At 50.6% G+C, this 21,883-nt stretch overlaps 1 protein-coding gene across 1 annotated transcript; it reads right to left on the reverse strand.

Annotated features, from left to right (window-relative positions):
- Positions 1 to 67: 67 nt before the first annotated feature.
- Positions 68 to 19,689, reverse strand: PRPF8 (pre-mRNA processing factor 8). Its single transcript, XM_050908692.1, has 42 exons — positions 19,590 to 19,689; positions 19,343 to 19,511; positions 18,481 to 18,645; positions 18,164 to 18,382; positions 17,363 to 17,575; positions 16,962 to 17,087; positions 16,779 to 16,884; positions 16,079 to 16,269; positions 15,774 to 15,893; positions 15,506 to 15,695; positions 15,213 to 15,332; positions 14,745 to 14,879; positions 14,505 to 14,634; positions 13,926 to 14,122; positions 13,626 to 13,832; positions 13,373 to 13,536; positions 12,892 to 13,018; positions 12,578 to 12,770; positions 12,037 to 12,224; positions 11,590 to 11,828; positions 10,909 to 11,055; positions 10,446 to 10,656; positions 9,979 to 10,095; positions 9,647 to 9,894; positions 9,281 to 9,460; positions 8,665 to 8,800; positions 7,895 to 8,064; positions 7,441 to 7,570; positions 7,112 to 7,258; positions 6,706 to 6,866; positions 5,870 to 6,061; positions 5,019 to 5,256; positions 4,640 to 4,768; positions 3,932 to 4,045; positions 3,614 to 3,787; positions 3,172 to 3,365; positions 2,573 to 2,812; positions 2,337 to 2,478; positions 1,830 to 1,970; positions 1,440 to 1,579; positions 1,058 to 1,260; positions 68 to 427 (listed from the first exon to the last, which is right to left on the reverse strand). Exons 1-42 carry the CDS (start codon positions 19,687 to 19,689, stop codon positions 273 to 275), a joined length of 7,008 nt encoding a protein of 2,335 aa, XP_050764649.1. The 3' UTR covers positions 68 to 272.
- Between the last annotated feature and the right edge of the window lie 2,194 nt (positions 19,690 to 21,883).

Below are 21,883 nucleotides of genomic sequence, written 5' to 3' on the forward strand. Positions count from 1 at the left end.
CCGGCCCCGGCCCCGTCCCGCCCCGTCCGGGGCCGCCCCCGCCGAGGCGGGATCTCACCGGCAGCGCTCCCGTTCGTAAAAAACTTTATTGAGCCACCGGATAGAGTACAACAACGCGAGAGATGGCGCAGGGGGCAAAGGGGCTACGCGGGCGTGAGCAGCGGCAGCGGGCGAGCAGCAGCGGGACACACACACACACACACACACACACACACACACACAGAGACGCTGTTGAATATCAACAGTACTAAGAGTGGGGGACGAGGGCAGGACTAGGCGTAGAGGTCCTCCCGGTCGGCGGAGTAAACCTCCCCCTCCTGCAGCAGGGCGAAGTTGAGGAAATGAGAAGGGCGATGGACCTCGTGGTAAAACTCCTTGGGGTTGGCGAGCTGCAGCTCGTACTTCATGTTGGGGTCGTGGCGAACACCTGGAAGAGAGAGTCCGTCACCCACCCGAACGCCCCCCTCCTGCCTCCACCACCGATCAGGAGCCTAATGAAGCCCTCTCCCATCACAAGGTCATTTTTAAGCAAACCGTGCAGGAAGAGAGAATTCTAATTCCACAAAATCATCACCCTTGGGGTTCCTCCCCCTAGAGATTTACAGAGCAACGCCCCCACAGTCGCCTGCTGCTAGTCAAGTGTTTTGTCTGCCACTCTCCTCATCTCCTGATCCCTTCGCAGGTGTCTGTGGTTCATCACACCAGGACCTCCCGCTACTCCCCTACCTGGCACAGCTCTTCTCTCGCATTTTCCATTACCATCTCTTCTGCCTGACAGGGACTAATTATTCAGTGGCAACAGACCAGACGCTACAATCCAGAAAGACAAGATGTCTGTTTCTCCCCTCTATCAAAGTTTGCTCTCTTGCCACCGAAAAATCATTGAGAACTGGTACCAAGGAAAGGCCAGGCCACAATGCTGGTATCCCCGCCAGCCACTCCGAGGAAGGTCAAGCTTCGGAACGGGTAAGGAACGCTTCCCTAAGGAGCTATTTCCTTCTCCTCCCCAAGCTATTCACATTGCCTCCCTTCCCGTCCCTTTCCCGGGGCAGCTCACCCATGAAGTTGTAGTTCCAGGACCCTTGCGCCGGGACCATGAAGAAGCCGAGGAAGCGATCCGACAGGAGCATCTGCACCCTCTCGTAATGGGAGGGCAGGTAGCCCTTGGGGTTGTTCCCTTTGTCCGTGTTCTGCCTGCCCCACTCGTAGCCGCTGGGGGTCAGTTTGTAGGCTGTCAGCGTGCAGGAGCCTGGCGTAAAACTGAAGGAAAGGAGAGATGGGGCAAGTCAGGCTGATCTGGGGCGGAGGAGGGAAACCAGAAACGAGGAAACGCTCCCTTTCTGCCCCATTTTTAGTTTGAGACCTCGACGTGTTCCCAAGCGCTGCGCCCAGGGGCCCCCTCCGCAGAAGGGGCACACAGCAGCCCGCCTGCCTCTCACCTGCAGGTGATGATGATGGTCTTCTCCCCGTCCCAGGAGGGGTTGTCAGCCATGACCTTGGCATGGGTGGTGACATCCTGCGGCGAGAGCTGAGGGGACTCGTTCGGTTGGGTGTGAATCCATCCCAGAGGTTCCATTTCCTGACAAAAAAAAGGAACGTTTTAGAGAGAAATGAAAGATGTTTAAAACAAGACGGCGTCAAGCATGGCAAAAAACCACACGGAGAGCAAAGGTCTCCCTTTCACCTGGTCCCAGATCAGGCTGGCTTCAGGCCGAGCCCTTTAAGTCCCACATCTACCCCAGACCAAGGGAAGCTGCCCCACCACCTTAGGTCCCCGTTACTGGAGACGGTGATCTCCCACCCATACCCGGAGCAGAAGCTCAACTCACCTTGAGATATTCGTGCTGCGGCAGCTGCCCCGGGAGATGCACAGTCTGGTGCGTTCCCCACTGGGGCACCATCACAATGCACCGGATCTCCTTCACTTGGGGGTTATCGGGAGGGCTCACTCCATACAGGTAACCCGCAATCTAGGAACACAAACACCCGCCTCAGAAGCCCAGAAGAGACCTCCCTGTAACCGTGTGAGAGTGGGCAGGCCCTGCCCTTAGTTCCTGAGGAGAGTATCTCTTGGCCGGCAGGTCCTCACTAGAGGAGAACACTGTAGTTTTGTTCAGCGCTGAGTTTCCCCCCCAAGTCTGGGCCACGAGGAGCCATCAGGACGTGGCTAGAACTTGTGTGCTCAGCCGTACTGCCAGCGTCTGTCTCAAGCACAGAGGGCTTCGCACAGACAGCAGCACGTTCCCAGCCCTCTGCCACTAGCTCCCGACTGGCCAGGACTGGTGTGCGCCCCAGCAGCGTGGAGTACAACTGTAACAGACTCGTTGCACACTCACCTGGGCCCGCAGATCTGAGATGCAGATGAATTTCTTCAACACGTTCTTGGGAAGAATGTACGTATAGCCCGTTTCCTTTATATCGTCTGACGAAACATAAATGTGGTTTGTTCGCAGGTGGAGGTTGGCAGCAGAAATTGCTCTGTGAAGAGGAGACGATTATTAGAGGGTGCGCAGATCCCTTCCTGAGCGCTCTGACCTTTTCCACCGCACAACGGCTCTGCCTGCTTTCCTACCTGACTCGCCACTCAGTCTTGGAGGAGAAAGTCTGCGTTTCGTAGTTGCTGGTTGTGGAGGTGATGATTTCATCCCCGTGTTTGTTAACTGTGCGGGTCTGCGTGGCCGTCAGTTGTGACTGCTCCTTGGTTTGCTTCTCAATTTCTGCAATCTGCTGTCTCTGCTGAGAGGGGGCAGAGATCTCCATGCCCAGGATAATGTCTCGGATCTCTGACTGTGTCAGGGACGCAACGTTCACACTGAAAGAGAAAAATCCACCCAAGTCAGGCATTTCAAAATACATTCTGGACCCTTCTCACCAAGGCACAAGCTCAGAACGTCCACTCGGGGTGCTATGAAAAACCAAACCACAACTTTTTAGACAAGAGGAGGGACCAAATCACATGATGCGCAGATCAGAAAAGGCATGGTGCAGACATTTTTATCTGCCTTACTAGAAAGCAAATAAGAATAATAACCAGTTTCTCTACAAAGCTGACAGTTCATTGCCAAAGGGCCTTGAAAATCTTCTACTCTCCACAAGGAGCACTCTGGCCACACAGTCTTTAGAGCAAGAAGGAAAGGCTGACAGGATTACTGCAGCTGGACAGTGCCTTACTTGTTCTTCTTGCCATAGTCAGCAAGGATGAGATCCTTCAGCTGCACCTCCACCTTGATCCACTCCTCATCTGTCAGGGTTGGCCAGATGTGGTGAGGCTCCGTTATGGTTGTCTTGTCTGGTTTCAGAATAACTTTGGCTCGATCGTTATTCACATGGAGTGCCCGGAGAATCAGAATCAGACGAGAGAATGCCTTGGAGAAGAAAAAAAGAAAGTCAGAAAGAAGGAAACCAAATATACAAGGCCCTCGTACAGCACTCCTCTGTTTGGGCACACCGACATTGCACAGGAAGTGCCAGCGGAATCAATCTGAAGGAAAATCCAGGCACACCCAGAGCCAAGTGCTCCCGAGCAACAAATTGGGAGGGATTTCTGAAGCCTCGGCTCCTGCTTCATTTATCAATGGCAAAGCAAAATGGAGACTAGGCACGCTGTGCTTACCGTGTAGGAAGAGATGGTTTTCAGCCAGTCATCATAGAGATTGAAGAGAACCATCTGGGGTTCAGTAGCCTTCAGGATGAGATCACCAAACTTCTCCACTTTCAGACAGGCCTGGAAGGGCAGCTGCAACTCTGAGCCTTTGATCACAATATTGGGGAAATCCAGCAAGTGCACCTGGAGTTTAATCGAGAAGAGGAATTAGCTCGCAACTACTGCAGAACATCAGTCCAGCTAAAGTCCTTCACAGGAACAGAGGACTGTTCTGCAATCTCCCAAAGAATTTACAATGTCCCCACAGAGCAGTATCCGCATCATTACCTCAAGTGGGTCCAACATGCCCTTCCGAGTCACTATGATCTGCTTAGGCTGCTCCTCCACGGGAAGTGACCGAATCAAGGCAGCCACTTCTTCAGCAGTCTTCCACTTGGCCAGCTACAGAAAGACAGCAGGGTTAGAGAACCATCTCCCTGCTAACAGCAGAGTCTCCACGCCTTTGCCAATTACAGAGACTCAAATCAAATTCTAAAAATACGACTGGAATTTATGGCTTGTTCCAGATCAGTGACGAGGCCCAGCATTTCCTTCTTACTGATCACAGAGGGCAGTTCCCATTCCTGGAGTTCAGTTACCCCTGACTGGCTCAGAAAAAATAGCTGGCTACACCACCTCCCTGGCTTTGCCACCTGAGAGTCTTCTCAGGGCACTGGATGTACGGCCAAGTGCAACGTGATTTGCTGTAACAGTGAGCACAGCACCGTTTCTCACGCCCTGCTTGAAGACGTAAGCTCTTTAAACGTCAGAGCCGCAAAAATTTTCCAACATCAATGCCTGCATTCTTTTACTTTTACATCCCATGCTAACGCTTGCGTGAGCATAGGTTACACGCTTGGAAACTGGAGCTCCAAACTTGTTGAGAGGCAGGAAGATGAAGACCCTCGTGATGTCTTCTGCTCAAGTGAGTGTCCCAAGCAGTCGGAGCCCATCCCCAGCTCCCAGCCCAAAGCACAGCAGGCAGCCAGGCCCTACCTGTCCTAGACGCTTCTGTCCTGCCCACACAGACGTATGGATGATCTTCAGGAAGAGCTGTCCAGTCCTGGGATTGAAGATGAAAATGGCTCCATTGATGGGTTTTGTGGTCAAATTCCCTTCAAAAGTCTGAGAAAACAAGCGAAAGTGAAAAGTACAGGGAGATGCATGTAGCCCATCCACACACTTACACAACAGCCGACTCGCTGTGTGCTTTGAGCAGGAACTGCACCAGAAATGTAAGAGCTGCTCTGTGCACGCTACAGAAATTTGGGTCCGTGTTGATTCCTAGTTTTCCATCGCGCACGCCTCCACAACCACCCCGAGCACAGGACATTTACGTCCCTGTCCTTTCCCCGAGATACACCTCTGGCCTCACCTTGTGAATGGTCACTCTGTACACGTTGGTGTCATCCACAAACCAGATGATCTGGTTGGAGAAGAGCTCTCCGTAGTTCTGGGAGGAAAGGTATGGTTCTGTGGGCTCAGATGAGTACAGCTGCAACCCCTTGCGGATTCGTTCTCTCAACACATACAGCGCAGGATTTGCTTTCATAATTTTGGCCATAGCCTGCTGGATCAGAGGTTTGCTCCCAGGGAACCAGTTCCCATAAGCACTGAAGAAGAAAACAAACAGATGACGTAGTTGTTGTCATCAGCTCCGAGGCAAAGGGACAACAGCCATGCACAAGTCTTTCCATGCAGCAGCCAGGCACCTTTCTGCCTGCTGAATACTACTGTACGATTTCTCTTGCGATGCCCTTGGGAGCTGTTCACCTATGGCTTTTCCCTACGTCTGCCCTCAGCGGGAAGCCACAGCACACACATGCTGCAGTCCCAGAAAAGCTGGATCTTCTCTAACAAGCACACTGGAGCAGAGGCCTGCTTGCTGGGACTTTCCCCCTAGTTTTCCAGTGAAGAACAGTTGTCCCCACTTGTAGGGGGCCTTGAAACAAGGCCTGTCCTTCAGCTCCAAGAACTGTCTGACAGAAATGTCCTAAGAAAACAAATGGTTAGTGAGCTGGGAGAACTGAACCATTACTATTGAATGAGCAGACATCAGGCAAGCTGAAAGGAGTGCCTAGATGCCTTATCCCATTCACCGCACACCGCTGGCTTCTGCCTTCTCCCCTCATCCTTCTGCCTAGAATACAACCCAGTTCGGAGACGCACCAAGACACAGCCACGAACTATCAATTACAGTTAAAATACAGAAGGTGCAGATCTCACCTGTGCAAGTTATAGGCCAGATCAATGGCAATGAGCACACCAGTAGGAGACGGATAGATGCTCATGTTGTCTGTAGTGTAGTCCAGGAACTTGGCTCTTGCGTAGCGCTCGATATCATGGGAATCGTAATCTCCCCAGCGCAGCTGGATATCTATCCAGTACTTCTGAGTGGTGGTGCTGTCCATCACATCTCTAAGGAGAAAGCAAGCCAGAATAATTTAATCTTGCAGTTGCTGCATGTCTTTGACAGAGTAACTGCCACCAAGCACGAACACTGACGCCAGCTACTATCTGCATACCACCCTGAAAAGGGACTCTACTACTCTCTTCATACAGCAGCTGAATGCAGAAGCCGTTAAGAGAAACCCTCAGCCAAGGGGGTTGCAACAAAGCAGCACAGTTACTCCTCTACTGCGTAGTCAGGAGGGTCACCTCCCCCGGGGGATTGTCTGGTGAGGATTCAGTCGAGCTGAACACAGCACAGGTGCAGACAGTGTCCACTTCACTCCAGATTCTGGCCCTAGGACAGCACAGCTTTGTGGGGTTTCCTGAAGAACCCTTCAGAGCTCCTGAGCTCTGGCTCAGGGGAAAGGTCAACTGGAGGAGAGAACAGGAGCAAAGATAGTCCTCATGTTTTGCAGAAGGCAGTGCTAGGAGGTGCTGCAACCACCTACCCAAATGAGCCCTGCGCTTTGCCAGGCATGATTTTGTCCTCCTGTGTCCCCGAAGAAAACCAACCCTAGGTGCCCAAGAGATAAGAGCTTTGGCTCAGGGTGGCAGGCTCAGCAGTTCTGCTCTGCAGCAAGATCAAGGAGAGGGAAAAGGGAAACACTCACTTGGAATCTGCGAGCAACGATGGACGTGATACATTCCACTTATAGGAAGCAAAGAGAAGGATATCTGCACATGAGGAATTCATCTTGTATGACTTCCTGGGATGGATCGTCTCCTTCTGCACTGTCTCAATCTCCAGAGCATCCAGCTCTTGATCAAACACCTAGGGAAAAGGCAGTCAAAGATGACTTGTGTTCAAGCAACCCAGCTAAAGAATCTATCCTCAACACAGAGCTAAAACAGGCACCCAGGAAAATCCTGTTTCCTCCTCTTCCCTGACAAATTGCTGAAGAAGGGGTAGCCCTGCTACAATCCCTGGGACAGTCTCTGTTGCTAGCAGGAGGCTGTTGGCACATAAGGAGCACGCATGCATTGCACTGAAACCAACCGAGTTAACATTCTGCTCACCTGACACAAATCCATCACAATGCTCTCATGGATCTTTTGCCACAAGTGAGCTCGGAAAATCTGGATGAGAGAAATCTTCAGTGTGGGGATCTTGCCGTGCATAAAGATGCCTGTCAAATCCAGCTGCACCTGAAACCCAACATATACCTGCAAAGGAAAAGCAGCCGTGAGAACATGCAACAGCATAACTGATGAAGTTTAGAAAACAGAACAGCTACTGTTAAGGAGGTTTAGTTCCTCTGTAAGAGATGTTCTGAAGAATTGGGTAGATCGATTAACTGCTCTCATTTCAGTGGAAGTTCCTACAGGTACAAACTCCAGGTACTTACGTTGGCTCTGTTAATAGTAGGAGACCACCACAGGGTGAATCTTCTGTTTGGAATTTGGTTCAAACCAGATCTCTGGGCATTCGTCAGCTTCTTCCACTTCATGGACTCCTCAAAGCCACTGGCCTTCTCCCTAGAAAGGGCAGACAATCAGTTGCATAAAATGTCCCTCATCTCCGCTGACTGCCATGTGCCACATATAACAGAGGCAGGGAACACACACACCGGGCGCGGGGAAGATTGTTTCATGCAAAGAAATTTCCACAGATTTGCATGCTGAAGTTCAGCTACAGCCCAATCCCAGGCGCCCTCACAACTGAACTATACAGCGTGCTCCAGTGAGGACTGAAAAACGGAAAAGGCTCAACAGGATCAGTACAGCTTGAGCCGAGGACTCCTCTTGCTGCACCACTAAGCTCCAGTTTGCAAGACAAGGCCACATCAAGGATTCTCTTACCAGAAAAGACCCTCCCATGTGGGGAAGTAAGTGCCCTTGAAGAGAGTGTGCTCCAGGATTCCTTCCACTCCACCAAGTGCCTGGATCATATCTGTGCGGTAGTTGTTCAGGTTCCAGAGTTTGCCATCATGGCGCTGATGTGTCCACCAGAACGGGTTCTGTTTCAGGACCTGGAGACAACAGCGCACTAGTGAGCAGCTTTGTATTCAGATCATTTAACCTGGCTGCACTAATTGTAGGAACCAAGATGATGATGATGATGATGTCAGTGAACAAGTAAAAAGCCTCATGCCCTCAGCCCTGGAGGACACAGCTCATCTACAACATGAGTTCGGTCAGTACTACTATGCAATTCAGACTGGGTAGAATCTATGACGATATTTTTATCTTTCAGGGACTGGCCACCTACAGAGCTACCATTAGCGGCTTTAAATAATAAATTTTTCCACTGTTATTAAAACTTAAGATTTTAGAATGGTTTTTTGGGGACCTTTTTTCCTCTCTCCAGAACTGATCTCTTAATACTCAGTTGCACTAAGCGTGGGGTTCCCCAAGACACTGCAGTCTATCCAAATGCTTCAAAAGTGGCTAGCTACAGATTTTGGAGCATTTGGTTCTCAATAGCCTCTACCAGTCCAACACATGGCTCTAAGTTCCTCCTGCAGCAGACAAGACAAGGAAGTGCATCTGCAATAATGCAAGGTGAAAGGGCATTGTGCGGAACACGTATCTGAACCTCACACTCAGCCAGAGAAATTCCCAGTCAATACCTGATACTGTTTGAAGTCAGTCCTGACTCTCCATCCCTTATCATAAGCTAGGGTGTGCCGGTCCTTCTGGAAAAGGGTGTTAATACGAGGAATTCCCCTGTCCCATGAGTCCTCCAGATCCTCTAGCGTCAGACGCCTGAAGAACAAAATGCCCACACGTTGTTACCCCTCAATTTTACAGCAATGCATTAACGTGTATTTCAGGTGACGAGATCACAGAAATCATACAGACCTCGGGGCTCTGGCAGGAGACGTTCTAAAATGCCAAGCACTCAGAGGCTCAGCAAAGCGTCTATAGCCATCGCTATGAACATGCTGATGTCAAACAGCCAAAAGAAAAAGCCTGCCCTTGTAAGCGTGCAGAACTAACTGCAAATGGGTCTGATGTCAGCTCTTCCTGCCACCACCTGCCACACCACTTCCCTTAAACTGTACCATGGGTGCACCTTCTGCTTGCAGAGCCCACACCTCCTCCAGAGGTAAGACGGCAGCTTTGCAGGCAGCCTGTAGCACGTATCACGGGGCCAGCAAGGTCTCCAGAACCCTGAGACAGTGCAAGACTTCACACCGCTGCCTGTCCTCGCACACAGAGAACCGACTGCACACAGAAACACACCTGTTCTGGGCTATAGCCTCTTGTCGCTTCAGGGCATACTCTGCCCATACTCTCTGGGAGTCAATGAATTCACTCTCCCATGGCTGGATGTAACGATACAAATTCGGGATGAGCTGGTCCTCCTCGTGACTCATTCCTGAGCGGAAGTGAGTGATGCCAACATCTGTCTGCTTGGACCACCTGGAGCAAAGAGGCGCAAGAGTGAGGCAGGAGCGACAGGACTTCACAGGTCACACTGCCATGACCTACTGTAAGGGCAACGTATCTCTGTAACATGGTATGGCTTAGCATTCTCAGATATTTTTATGGGAAAGAGCATGTAACAGAACACTCGACCCATGCGCGCATTACAGCAGCACAACTCACCTCAGGTCAGACTGTGGGATGAGAACGTGGCCCATGGAGAGCATGCCCAGCCCCCCCAGCTCTTTAGGGGTGTAAAACACCACCGGCGGAAAACGGCTGGGCATTTTGGAATTCAGACCAATTTTGATTCGAGTCTGGATTTTATTCTCACACTTCACCAGCAAATCAAGCAACTCCTGAGTATTTACAACAGCTTCCCGGAAATACGTCATCAAGCCAATCAGAGCTGTATTCCATTTATTGACAATCTAGAAAGGAAAGCAAAGGGTCAGTTCTCAGCCCATTCTCCAAGCATCTCCAGAAAGCTGTCACACATCTTCCTCCCACCTTACCTTAGTGAAGGTTGTGGAGCCAGATGCCATGAGGATCTGCCTCACTCTGTTGTGAAATCTCTGCATGGACTCATCATCCACACGCAGGAAGCACTGAGCTGTGCGCTCCTTGGTGACCTACAAGAGCACAGGGCCATCAGTTCCCTCCTGGGAGCCCTCTCTCCAAGACAGACAGTAAGGTGACCTCTTGCCATCAGGCATTTAGGAAACACGGGGAGAGAAGAGGCCGAACAGCACCTCTACGGTTTCAGGTCCCCGCTCATCCCCAGCCAAGGCTTTCCCATCCCTCTCAGGAAGGAGAGTTCATACCCAGTTCATTTTAACTCTACCTGCCAGTGGTCCCAGTTACACAGCTGGCAAACTCATGCTGTTAGGCACCTCCCTGCCGGCAGGTATAAACCCTGCTTTGAGGCCAGGTACGGGCCAAGCAGGCACTGCTCTCCCACCCTCTCAAACCCTCACCCTACCTCATTCTGCAAGTTCCAGACACCATCCTTGTGGGTGAACTCCTCATAGCTGGTGCGGCACTTGGGCAAGATGCGGCACTCAAACCCACACATGTTAAACAGCAAATTGGGGTTATCCTTGCTGTAAACAGATACGAAGCTATTCTCCCACTGCACTGTGGTGACTGATCGAGGCAAACGGTTCTTGATATCCCAGAATACAGCACGACCACTGAAAAACAAGATGTGCACAGTGACAGGCGGTCCGTTACTGAAGCGAAATAGAAACTGGGCAAGTTCTCAGTGCTTTCCTAGTACTATAGTCTCTCACACCCATCACTCGCTGTCAGAATTACAGCACAGACCCCTCACCCTCTTCTTACTTTTCTTCCTCAGCATCTGCCTATCAGTCTCCAAAAGTTATTTATTACAACTGATTTTCCCACCCTCCCACCACTTGTTTTTTCCAGGTTGCAGCACTTACAGGTTCACATCATGTTTCATGAGGCGCATCCGAGCATCCCGGGGCCAGCACTTCTTGTTGTTGTAGCCTACAATGTTCTCGTTGTTGGGATCTGGATGCTCTGTCAGGTACCGCTGAATCAAGTCTCTTGCCTCATCTGCTGTAAACCTGGAAACGCACAGCAGAGGATCTGGAGTTACATGACCAACTTCTCAGAACACCAGTCTGCCCAGACAGATAAGGACTTGCTTACGGATAGCTGTTTGCTGTAGCATGTTTGAAGGTAACTATCCAATTTCTGTATCATCCCACTGAAGGGGGCATCAGTTTCGTTAGCATAGAGCAACCCATGACTGTTTGGGTCATCTTTCCATGAACGGACATAAAATTTTATGACCACTTGCTGGGAAGCCAGAAAAGGCTTATTTTACCAGCGGAAAATCTGTAACAATTGAACTTTTGACATTGTTGCTTTTCTACTGGTCCAGTGAAGCTGCAGAAAAATGAACTGAGAAAGCAAGAGGAGGCGTGCGGACACCCAGTTGTTCTGGGAAGTCTGTCAATTCAAATATTCCTGATCTTTCTTAGCAAGGGGAACAAAAGCCTGGAGTAAGAGCATACTGAATTCCACTTTCAGAGTATCTGCTGCACGATGCCAGAACAAAAGTTCACCTGAGGAAAGCAGGGCCCCAGAGGTCTCACCTGAAGAAGATGTGAATACGGTCAATGTATCTGCAGAAGAGGCGAATGGGATGGGCCACCTCAGTGGCAATGTCTTGGAAGCTGAGGAAGTCATTTGGCATCTGGGGAGGCCCAGCCATTTCACTGGCACGGTGCAGACCCAGCACCAGCAGGTCCATCACAAGCCCATAATACTGGACAATGAAGGAAGCAAACTGCAGCCCACGAATAATCCCATAGGAGTTTGTGTGATTCATGTCCTGAGGAAATGAAGGGGAATTGTGAGAACCTATCACAATACATCAGAGACCTTTTACCTGAGCAGTTGCTCTTTAGCAGGACCCAGAAGGGTTTTCTTACTCCCTCATCACTTCTTTCTCCAGCAAGTCTTTTGTCCCCTCCTTCCCCATGGGTTCAAAACCTCCATTTTACAGTCCACATATCCCCTTTCCTGATAGCAATCATCACCTTGTAGTTGATCACCACGTTGTTCTTGGCTGTCATGTAGTCAGCAATGTTGTGATCAACAATAAGACGCAACAGCCTGTTGAGCAACGTCAGGTCAATCTTCTCATACATCTTCTCAAATCGAGATTCCAGCATCACATTGCATTCACCTTCACTCGTTTCCCAAACATCTTGCAGATTATTAATGCCTGAGGAGACAAACAAGCTTGTCATGTTATCTGACGCATTAGAGCGCAGAAGCACCCTTCTGGGCACAGGAAGTCAACGTATTTCCTGTAATTCCTGATTTTTCAGCCTCTGGTCCTTCTAGTCTATCCAGAAATGGGAACAGAAATATGTAATCAACCACAAACGCTATGGAAGTTCTCCTCCTCCAGTATATACATATATATATTAACCTACAAAATATAGTCTCTGATTGTAACGACTATTGAACAACTGCAAGTTGCAAATACGAAAACTCAGCTCCCAAGGAGACTTGTAGGAAGCAAACTCCCGAAAAGAAAACTCATTTTTGCATGGAATACAAGACCCCACTAACCTTGGCACCACTTGTACACCAACAGTGGAGGAGGTTCAGTGTCGGCAGGTTTGATCCATGGAGGGAAGAGTCTTCGCTTATCGGCCTCATACCACAAGTACTGATCCAGATAAGCATCTGTGATTTTCTCCAGGGGCTCAACATCATAGACAGGAACTAAGTGGCTGTAGAGATCCATGAACTCAATACCCACCTAAAAAAGAAGAGGTAAAACTGAGGCTTGCAGCTGACAGAGAACACAAAGTCTTAGCGCCATTTAGTTCCTGAATGCGGCGTAACTTTCAGTATAGTCTGGCTTTCACCAGGACACTTACCTCCTTGAATGCTCTCTGAGTTAAAAGGTGTCGTTTGATTCTGGACAGAGCTTCATGAGGATTATCATAAGCCTGTTCAATCAAGCCCAACTCCTCTCTCTGCGACTGATTCAGGCGAGATTTCACACTGAAAGCAAGAAAGAACAGCTCACGCACCTAAGCATGAACAAACTAACGGCCACTGCATTAAACTGATGAAAGATACCGTTCAACCAAGCAGATCGAGACAAGATCTGTAACTCCTCACAATCCACAGTCCCAAGCTTAGAAGCACAGCATTGTTTTTGCCCCAAGTGGAAAAGTCCATGAAGAACCCCCAGTCAACCTTGGCAGTACCACAACCTACAGCCTTTACCAGTCCATCAGGGTAAATTTTACAACATACTCCATTCCAGGAGTAACGGATAACAGAATAGCTTCAGAAGCCTTTCCCAGTAGAGATGTCTGCCCCTGCAGAACACAATCACTACCCACTGCTTACCTGTAAGCTTCCTTCAGCCTCTCCAGGGCTAATATGAGCAACTTGGTGTCATGCTTGTAGGACAGCGGAGGGAAGGGAATGGGTGAGAACCTCCTGCTTTCCAGCCAGTGCACTGTGGTTGTGTACACAGCAACAGCCTCCTCCGCAGTGATGTAAGGCCCATCCTGCAGAACCACACCACCAGCATTAGTCAGTGAAAGCTTCCCTATGAAAACAGCACCAATTTGGGCAACCTCAGGCAGGACAGAAGTACCTTCAAGTAATTATGCTGCCGTTCCTGCTCAGCTTTTAAGTAGAGTCTGGTCAGCCGGCCCAGATTCTTCTTACAGACGGTTTTGTCTACAGTGGCACCCCGACGGATCCGCTCCCTGTTGTAGTGAGCTGTATTTGTCCACCAGTCAGCTTTTGCCTTCACGTACCTCAGAATCATGTTTTCAATAGGAGTTGGCAGCCCTGGCACCTGGGGAGGGACGGTAACATGAAGGAAGCAGGAGTGAGAAGAGCAGTTCTACCTGGGAGATGTTAAAATTGAAAGGCCAAGTGAGAGACTTACCTTCCAGGGGATATTGGCCTTCCAGCACCGCCAGGCCTCGCTCAGATGCTGCAGGATGGTTCTGGCTTTGTTCTGTTTGATTCCTTCTGGCATCATGTCCAGAATGTCATGCATAACAGCTGCCCTCAGCTCCAGGTCAAAGTGAGACTCCACACGCTGCTTTGTGACAGTCTTTGCTACACCCTTTGAGTGACGGCCTGGAAAAAAACAAAGTACTTCAGCAGTTCTGACATTATCGGGCAGTGCTCCTCTTCTTCTGAACACAGGAGTGCATGGAGGTGCAGGATGTCTGCAGAAATTACACTGCCACAACATCACTGATGAGTTTGGAGTAGATGATTAGGAGGCTGTGGACTCCATAGTGCTATGGAGCAGGGAATTCCACTTCCATTTGGAATCTGTTCTGGGGGCACTGGTCTCCTAAGAGCTCTAAACCAGTCAATAGCTCTTGGGATTGACCTGGAGCATGGATGCAGACCACCACTTGGAACAGAAAACTGGAGTTTGAGCTGGCAAGTAAACAGTATTAATCTTTACCACACGCTCCTCCCACGTCCAAGATTTACACAGTGTGCTGACCTTCAAACTGCCTGGCCAGCAGATTCCCCAGCCAGCGTTCCAGCAGTGGCGTGATGCCCCTCATGAAGAACAGCCACACTCTCCAGCCTGGAGCCCAGAAGCCACAGCCAGGACCTTTGCCCACAGGCCCCTGGAAGAACAGAGACATGGTAACAGCAGGTCACTTACTGACACTCCAGAATCCCTCCCTTATTGCTCAGTTTATGTGGGGCCACCATCACGTGGAAAGGTGGAACTTACCGTGTTAAACCTGTAGTAGATGAGATGTTTCAGGTCCTTGCACATCCGAATCTGCCTCATCAGTTTGTACTTGTATCGGTACATTCCTGTCAGCTGACCCACATGGGCAAAGATGTACTGCAAGCCATCTGCCAACTGAAACACAGTGAGCACAGTCAGAGATAACAATAAACACTACATACATTGCCTCAAGAAGCCAGGTTTATTTTACAGCCGGGAGCAGAGTGTATCAGGCCATAGAAAGCTCCTAACACTGACTCATACAATGATCAGTTCTTATAAACTAGGGTAAAAGCAGAATTTCATGCAACGCTGCACGCTTTCATTGTTCCCCCTCTTCTCCGTAACACTGCAACATTCAAGTCATTTTGTGCATCCTGTATCAGCCTGCCCAGATATTCCACTCTTCCTCTCAACTTCCCCTCCTCACCTTTTAAAAAAATAAAAAAAAAAAAGAAACGAGCCTACCTGAAACGCATCCACGTTTCCAAGTCTGTATTGGACATGGCTGTCCACCACCAACTTAGTCAGCCGCAGAACCTCTCGGCACAGATGGAAAGCATTACCAAAACGAGATTTCTTCCTTTCCTGGAAGAGACAAAAACCCAGAATTTATGTAACGATGTTATATAAGAGTGAAACAACTCCAGTCTGAACAACAACTGAGCAGCTGAGGCACTGTGGCCTGTCTTACCACACTAGCTACTTAACAATCTTCAGGTAAACTTTACTCTTGAGTAAAATAGCACATGGACCAATACCTTAGTGGTGAGGGTCTTCACGGGCTTCAGGTTGAAGTTGTAATCCAAGTGAAGGTAGTTCAGGTTCTTTCTGTGGATCAGCAAGTTCAGCATATTGTAGCCCTGGCGACACACCTGCAGGCCTACTTCCACCCAGTCCAGCTTCGTCGACTGGAAAAACTTCGTAGCCTTGAAGGAGCGGAACAGGTACCTGGAGAGAGCAGAGACACTGATCAGCTGAATCCCCTACACAGATCAGCAGTTCCCCACTGAACGGACCCCCGCTTACCTCTTCTTCTGGGCCTTGGGAGGTCTGTGCTTGAGTGCATTCAGAACATAGTATTTCAGTAGCTTCTGATAGGAGACTCGCACTTTCACTGGCTGGCCTGCTGGGCAGTGCTCACGGTACCTAGGGATAAACCGTATTTCAGTTTTGCAGGTAACTCACATTCCTTAGAGAACAACAAGTCTCCAGAAACTCTCCTAAAATCTCTAGAAACCAGTCACCACAGGAAGTCTTTATTTTGTTTTCATTGTAACAAGATAATAATGTCACAATCACTAGTACACCCCCTCCCCTAGGAAAGAACTCACCAGTTCTTGACTAGTGGGATATCAAGAGCTCTCCGAGTCCTCCCAGACCTCAGGTTGAAGGGCCGGGGGGCCCACAGCAGGGCAATGCCATTGGCTGTGTTATCTGTGTAGAGCGGGGTATCCTTCAGGAAAGGTTCCACAAACTCTGGCAACTCAAACTCTTCATCATCATCAGGCAACGGTTCCTGACTCTGAAACGCAGAAACACCACACAACATCTGTTTCCTGGTTGCTTCAGCTCAGTTTTCAGAGTTAACCAAGTAAAAACCGTTTCTTTGCTCTCACGGTAGAAGTGTGACAGTGCTAGAGTATCAGAGAAGCAAAAAACACTCTACCAGTGGGCCTGAGAACTAACTTTCGCTACTAGACCCTGAGCTAGGTGTTACGGAGGTAACTCAAGGGAGATGTGAGCTCCATGAATACGCCAAGGGCAATCAAAAAGATAAATAACCTATCAGAAGACTCTAAAATAACACTGTTAATTACGCATTGGGCTTTATCCTACAGAGACCAAAGGAGACAGCTTTGTGCAACTCTAAAAGTAGAAAAAGACTAAAATGGCAACCGTGGGGTTTTTTGTGAAAGGGCTTTTGCTTTCTCCTGAAATATCTATGCATGTGCTGCTGTCAGAAGCAAGGTTACAAGCCAAATCACCTCCACACGTAGGGTTTATCACAGGCTCTCTCGGACCCTCACTCACCTTGACAGAATGTCTGTGTGAAATGGGGTTGATCAGTGGATCGAAGTAAAAAGCTGGGAGATCAGGATCTTCTGTTTTAATGAAAACGACGTTTGGAGTATGATACCTACAACAAAAAATAGGTATTAGAGCATCCTGACAGCTTTCCCCTCCTCTCCCTGCTCTTGAGGCTGCTGCACTTACCAGGTCAGGTGGACATGGTGTGGCAGGTTATTGTACAGGTATGGGAAAGCGATTTTGTACTCTGTCCTGATCGGCTGCCTGATGATAATTTTGTTGATGTCATTAAATTCATTCCAGTCTTCATCCCTCCAATGAGACAAAACCAAATTGTTATACAAGCATTCGGGGGACAGAGACGCAAACATTTCTGACTGAAGACACATCAGCGCTTTTCTTTTAGCCTTCCCTTGACACTAACAACCATTCAGTGTCCAAAGCAGCAAGCACACCACACACTTCATGCTAAAGAGAGCGAATGCCCAGGAATAGCTCACTCAAGGCAAGACACTTGATAACACATTAAAGTTCCCAGGCCTTTTCCCAAATAACCACTTATCTTTCCTCCTAAACCCAACACTTACTGAAGATTGATGTCTCTAACAAGAGGCTCGAACTTGGGACCTCCAGGAATAGCCATGTTCAGTGCCTTGGAGGTAAAGAACGCTTTCAGGTCAAACAAATAGAAATAGTTGTCATCCACAAGGTCAGTGAGCAGCTGATTGGCCAGCCGGTACAGCGTGGACATCATCGGGAGAGTGAACTGCCAACGCTGGTACGTTGAACCATTCACATACCTGCAAAAGAATAAAGCACGGACGCTCAGTACACAGCCAGAAGACAACTAGGACTTTACCAAAGAACCAGAAACAACCAAACACCTTTCACCGCCCCTCGTTTGCAGAAAATATCAAGGACAGCTAACACGTGGGCCCCTCTCAACAGAAAGAGGGGCTGCAGGACTGCTAAAGACTACTATGGACTACATCTGCCCAGAAAATAACGACTGCTCCAGTTCCTGTCCTCCTCCATATCCAAACTGATACACAGCATCGGTGCACTCTTGGCAAATACCAATTCAAATTCCAGCTAGACAATCCAAGTTGTCATCTTTATGGCATGGTAAGAAACATCAGAGTTTTAACAGCAGCCCCCCTGGACAGAGAGGCCTTGTTTGCCCTCACTGGACACTGAAGACGAGGTATAGCTTTACAACAATCAGGTTCTCCCTCCCATCCTTGAGGGAAGGCTTTTCTCTCCCCACCAACATCACACGTAGCTCAGCATAACAGAACCAAAGGTTATATACTGCTATGTATAGGTAATTTATGTAGTGCATTTGTCTTTCCCCTCTCCCAGTGAACTGTGCTACCAGAGGCACGTACTTCCTGTTATCTTTCAGCGGCTGGTGGTCATAGAACCAGTCCAGCACAGGGGCATCCTCCTCTGGATCCAGCTCCAGCTGAATCGCTTCCAGGGGCTCCACGTCCAGGATGTTATCAGCATAATCCAGAGGGGGTTCTTCATCATCAAATGGGGGGAATCTCATCCTCTTGAAGTGACGCCTATCCCTCTTCTCTCGCCTCATCATAATCCACATCGACCTGGCAGAAACCCAGAGACCGTTAAACATCGCTTTTATTGTGGATGCACGAGTGTTTGCTCACAAGTTCCCACCAGGGCGAAGGAAGAAGGCACTTACCCCCACTGAGCAATGTACACCGGCTCTATGACCCAGGGAATCTCATTCACAAAAGAGATGGCGCCTGTGATATGGTACAAGACGGGAACATCTCTGATTTGCTCCCAGGGCATGGGCATGTTCTCCAAGAGCTTCAGAACAGCATGAGGCATGTACTTCAGAGCACTACAATCAGAAATCAAGGAAAATCAGGGTTGGAAGGGATCTCAAGAGAATAGCCATCCATCTGCCACAAGCCCAATTAACTCTACGCCTTTCACTCCTGAGAACTTCTCATCTAACCTGTTCATAAAGGCCTCCAGTGACAAATCCTTGAACTTCCTATTCTATCCTTGTGCTTTATGCATCTCACTACCAAAAACTTTTCTACTGGTTTGGCTTCCGAGAGACTGTCACACATTAAGAATGTCACAAATGAAAAATAAAAATTTCAAATGAGTTTCTAGAGTTTTTAAGGGTAAGGGTAAGTTAGTGCAATGGATCATGAACTGCGTCAGATAGCTCTCTAAACCCAAACAGCAAAGAAGCACTCACGGGGCGTCATAATCGTGCAAAAAACACGTGCTGACTACTTCATACTCCCCCCAACTTCTTCTAAGGTAATGTGTTAACCAGGGTAATGTTTTTCTCAAAAATTCAAAGCAACAACTTCCTTGGCATATCCCCTTCTGCATTGCTACCCTAGCGCAACTGATTATCCCATCCTCCTCGAGCTACTATGTTGCTTTCTATGCACAACTGACAGGGAAAGCCCTTTGGAGAAGGGGCTCTCCCTTTAATGATCAATGAGGAGCTTTGACAAGGCAGCAGAGGAGGACCCAGCTTGGCTCCCCGTGTGTCACGTAGCGGGGGGCTTCCTTACCCTAGGTAGACACGCTTGTCGTGACGGAACTTCCTGTTGGTCATGTCACCATGGTCGCGGATGATCTTCCGGACGTGCTCGGGGGGCATGTCCTCCTTCTGCGCGTCCACGAAGCCGAATTTCCTCTTCTCCGCATAGCGCTTGGCCTGCAGCTGCTGCCATTTGCGGGCTGCAAGGACAGAGAGGCGGCGGGGTCAGGCCCAGGCCCGCTCGGGAGCATGGGGGTACAGGGGCGGGCCCTACCCACCTTTCTCCTGCAGCTTCTCCTCAGACATGTAGTCGGGCAGCGGCGCCAGCGGGCTGGGCACCGGGGCGCAGCCGCCGCGGTACGGGAAGACGGCGGCCATGGCGACGCACCTGCGGGAGTGGAGAGGGGCTCAGGGCGGGGACGGGGCCACCCCCGACCTCTCCCCCGCCATCCCCACCGGCACCCCCCGCCCGCCCCCGGGCCCCCATCGCCCCCCGCCCGCCCTCACCGGCTGCCGCGACGCCCCGCGCCTCCCCACCACAATGGCGGCCCACTGCCGTCGCCACCGCGCCTCAGAGACCCGGATGTGGGCGGGGCGCGCAGCCAGGAAGGCTGTCCAATCAGCTTTCGGGCAGCCTCGGAGACAGCAGGCGCAGCCTATCAGAGCGCGGAGGAGGGGCAGGAGGCGGGACCAAGCGTGGGAGAGGAAAGGAAGTTGTGCCTGGAGTACACTTCCGGTGGGATGCCCGGCCTTCTCCGGTCCCGCCCTTCGCTGCTTTCGATTGGCGGAGAGAGGCAACGGTGACAGCTCGGCGCCGGCTCTGATTGGACAACGTGTGGTACAGATCAGCCCACGCTACCTGTAGGGGGCGCTGTGGGGCAGGCGGCGCCCCGGGGCGAGGGGGGCTCCGTGTGGGGGTCGTTCCCCCCCCCCCCCCTCCGCCGTGGGGCCTTGTAGGCTGGAGGGGATCACCCATGGGGTGCCGTGGGGCCTGGGCCTGTAGTGCCCCCTCGGTGGGGGCAGTGCCTACCTCGGCCACCCCCCGTGTCCCCCCCGCCAGGCACTGTGCACCCCAGAGCCTCCGGGGAGCGACGCCTCCCCCCCCCCCCCCAAGCACTGCCGCCATGGCCGTACTATGGCCCTTAATGCCTCAGCAAGTATCCACCCCCCCCTTGGTGCCCCCTTCCCGGCCCCCCAGGAGCACAGATGCCCCCCCGGGTCCTCTGCGCTTGCCCAGCACCCTGCGAAAACACAAGGTCCAGCTTGCTGTAGGCAGACGAGCGGGCTCAACTCGTCGCCACCGGCCACCCTGCAGCCAGGCAGCCATTCGCCTTGGGGCTTCGGCAGGGTGGGGGCTGCCTGGGGGGTCCCTATGGGGAGAGGGGCCTCTGCTGGAGGGGGTATTGGCTCTTGGGATGTGGGCTGGGGCTGAAGGAGGTGCGGGCGGGTGGCAGGCTGGGGCATAGCTCCCCGGCAACTAATTCCCTGATGGAGATGCTCCTTCTAGCCCCATGAACCCCTGTATGGGGGGAATAGAGGGGCAGGTCCCTTCCCAAAGCCCTTGTGTCCTCGTTTCAGCTAGGACAGAGTTAATTTTCTTCCTAGTAGCTGGTATAGTGCTGTGTTTTGGATTTAGTAGTAAAATAATGTTGATAACACACTGATGTTTTCAGTTGTTGCTAAGTAGTGTTTATACTAAGTCAAGGATTTTTCAGCTTCTCGTGCCCAGCCAGCAAGAAGGCTGGAGGGGCACAAGAAGCTGGGAGGGGACACAGCCACGACAGCTGACCCAAACTGGCCAAAGAGCTATTCCATACCATATGACATCATGCCCAGTATATAAACTGGGGGAGCTGGCTGGGAGGGGGGATCGCAGCTCGGGAACTAACTGGGCATCAGTCAACGAGTGGTGAGCAATTGCATTGTGCACCACTTGCTTTGTATAGTTTAATTCTTTTAGTATTACTATTGTCATATTATTATTATCATTATCATTGTTTTTCATTCCTTTCTGTCCTATTAAACTGTCTTTATCTCAACTCACGAGGTTTTTTTTTTTCCTGATTCTCTCCCCCATCCCAGGGGTTGGGGGGGGGAGTGAATGAGCGGCTGCGTGGTGCCTAGCTGCTGGCTGGGGTTAAACCACGACACCTTGAAGCCAAGTCTGTGGCATTTTCCATCCGGAGGGACAAGCACAGGGTACCCTCGCGTCCGGCTGCAGTGAGCTGCAAAGCCGACGCTTATCCCACCATAGCACTGTGGGAAAATCACATCTCATTAGAAGCTCCCAAAACAGGCTTCCCTGGCCCTCAATCCCACATGCCCGGGGTACGCGACAGCCACGTGACGGCAGGAATGCAGTAACACAATCCAGGCCTTGAGAAACGTCCCCGGTGTGGGCAGAGGCCGGAGGACAGAGCCAGCGTTGCTAAGCGGGTGCAGAGGCTGTGCTAAGGGCAGGGATCAGCAGAGCAGCTCCTAAAAAACTGGGCGTAAATGGGTCAAACCGAAGAGAAAGCCCTGGCTGCCAGCTCTGCTCCGGCTACGAGCTGTGAGCGGCACATGGGCACCT

This window comes from Gymnogyps californianus, chromosome 20 (genome assembly GCF_018139145.2).
Source record: "Gymnogyps californianus isolate 813 chromosome 20, ASM1813914v2, whole genome shotgun sequence".
Classification (NCBI taxonomy): domain Eukaryota; kingdom Metazoa; phylum Chordata; class Aves; order Accipitriformes; family Cathartidae; genus Gymnogyps; species Gymnogyps californianus.

Excerpts from the sequence above, each read along its gene's own strand:
- PRPF8 (XM_050908692.1), bottom strand. The coding sequence starts at position 19,689 with ATGGCCGCCGTCTTCCCGTACCGCGGCGGCTGCGCCCCGGTGCCCAGC. Across the intron at positions 15,894-16,078 it reads ATCCCACTAGTCAAGAACTG|GTACCGTGAGCACTGCCCAG; the intron begins GTGAGTTCTTTC and ends GTTTATCCCTAG. Across the intron at positions 13,833-13,925 it reads AGGCCAATATCCCCTGGAAG|GTGCCAGGGCTGCCAACTCC; the intron begins GTAAGTCTCTCA and ends GTCCCTCCCCAG.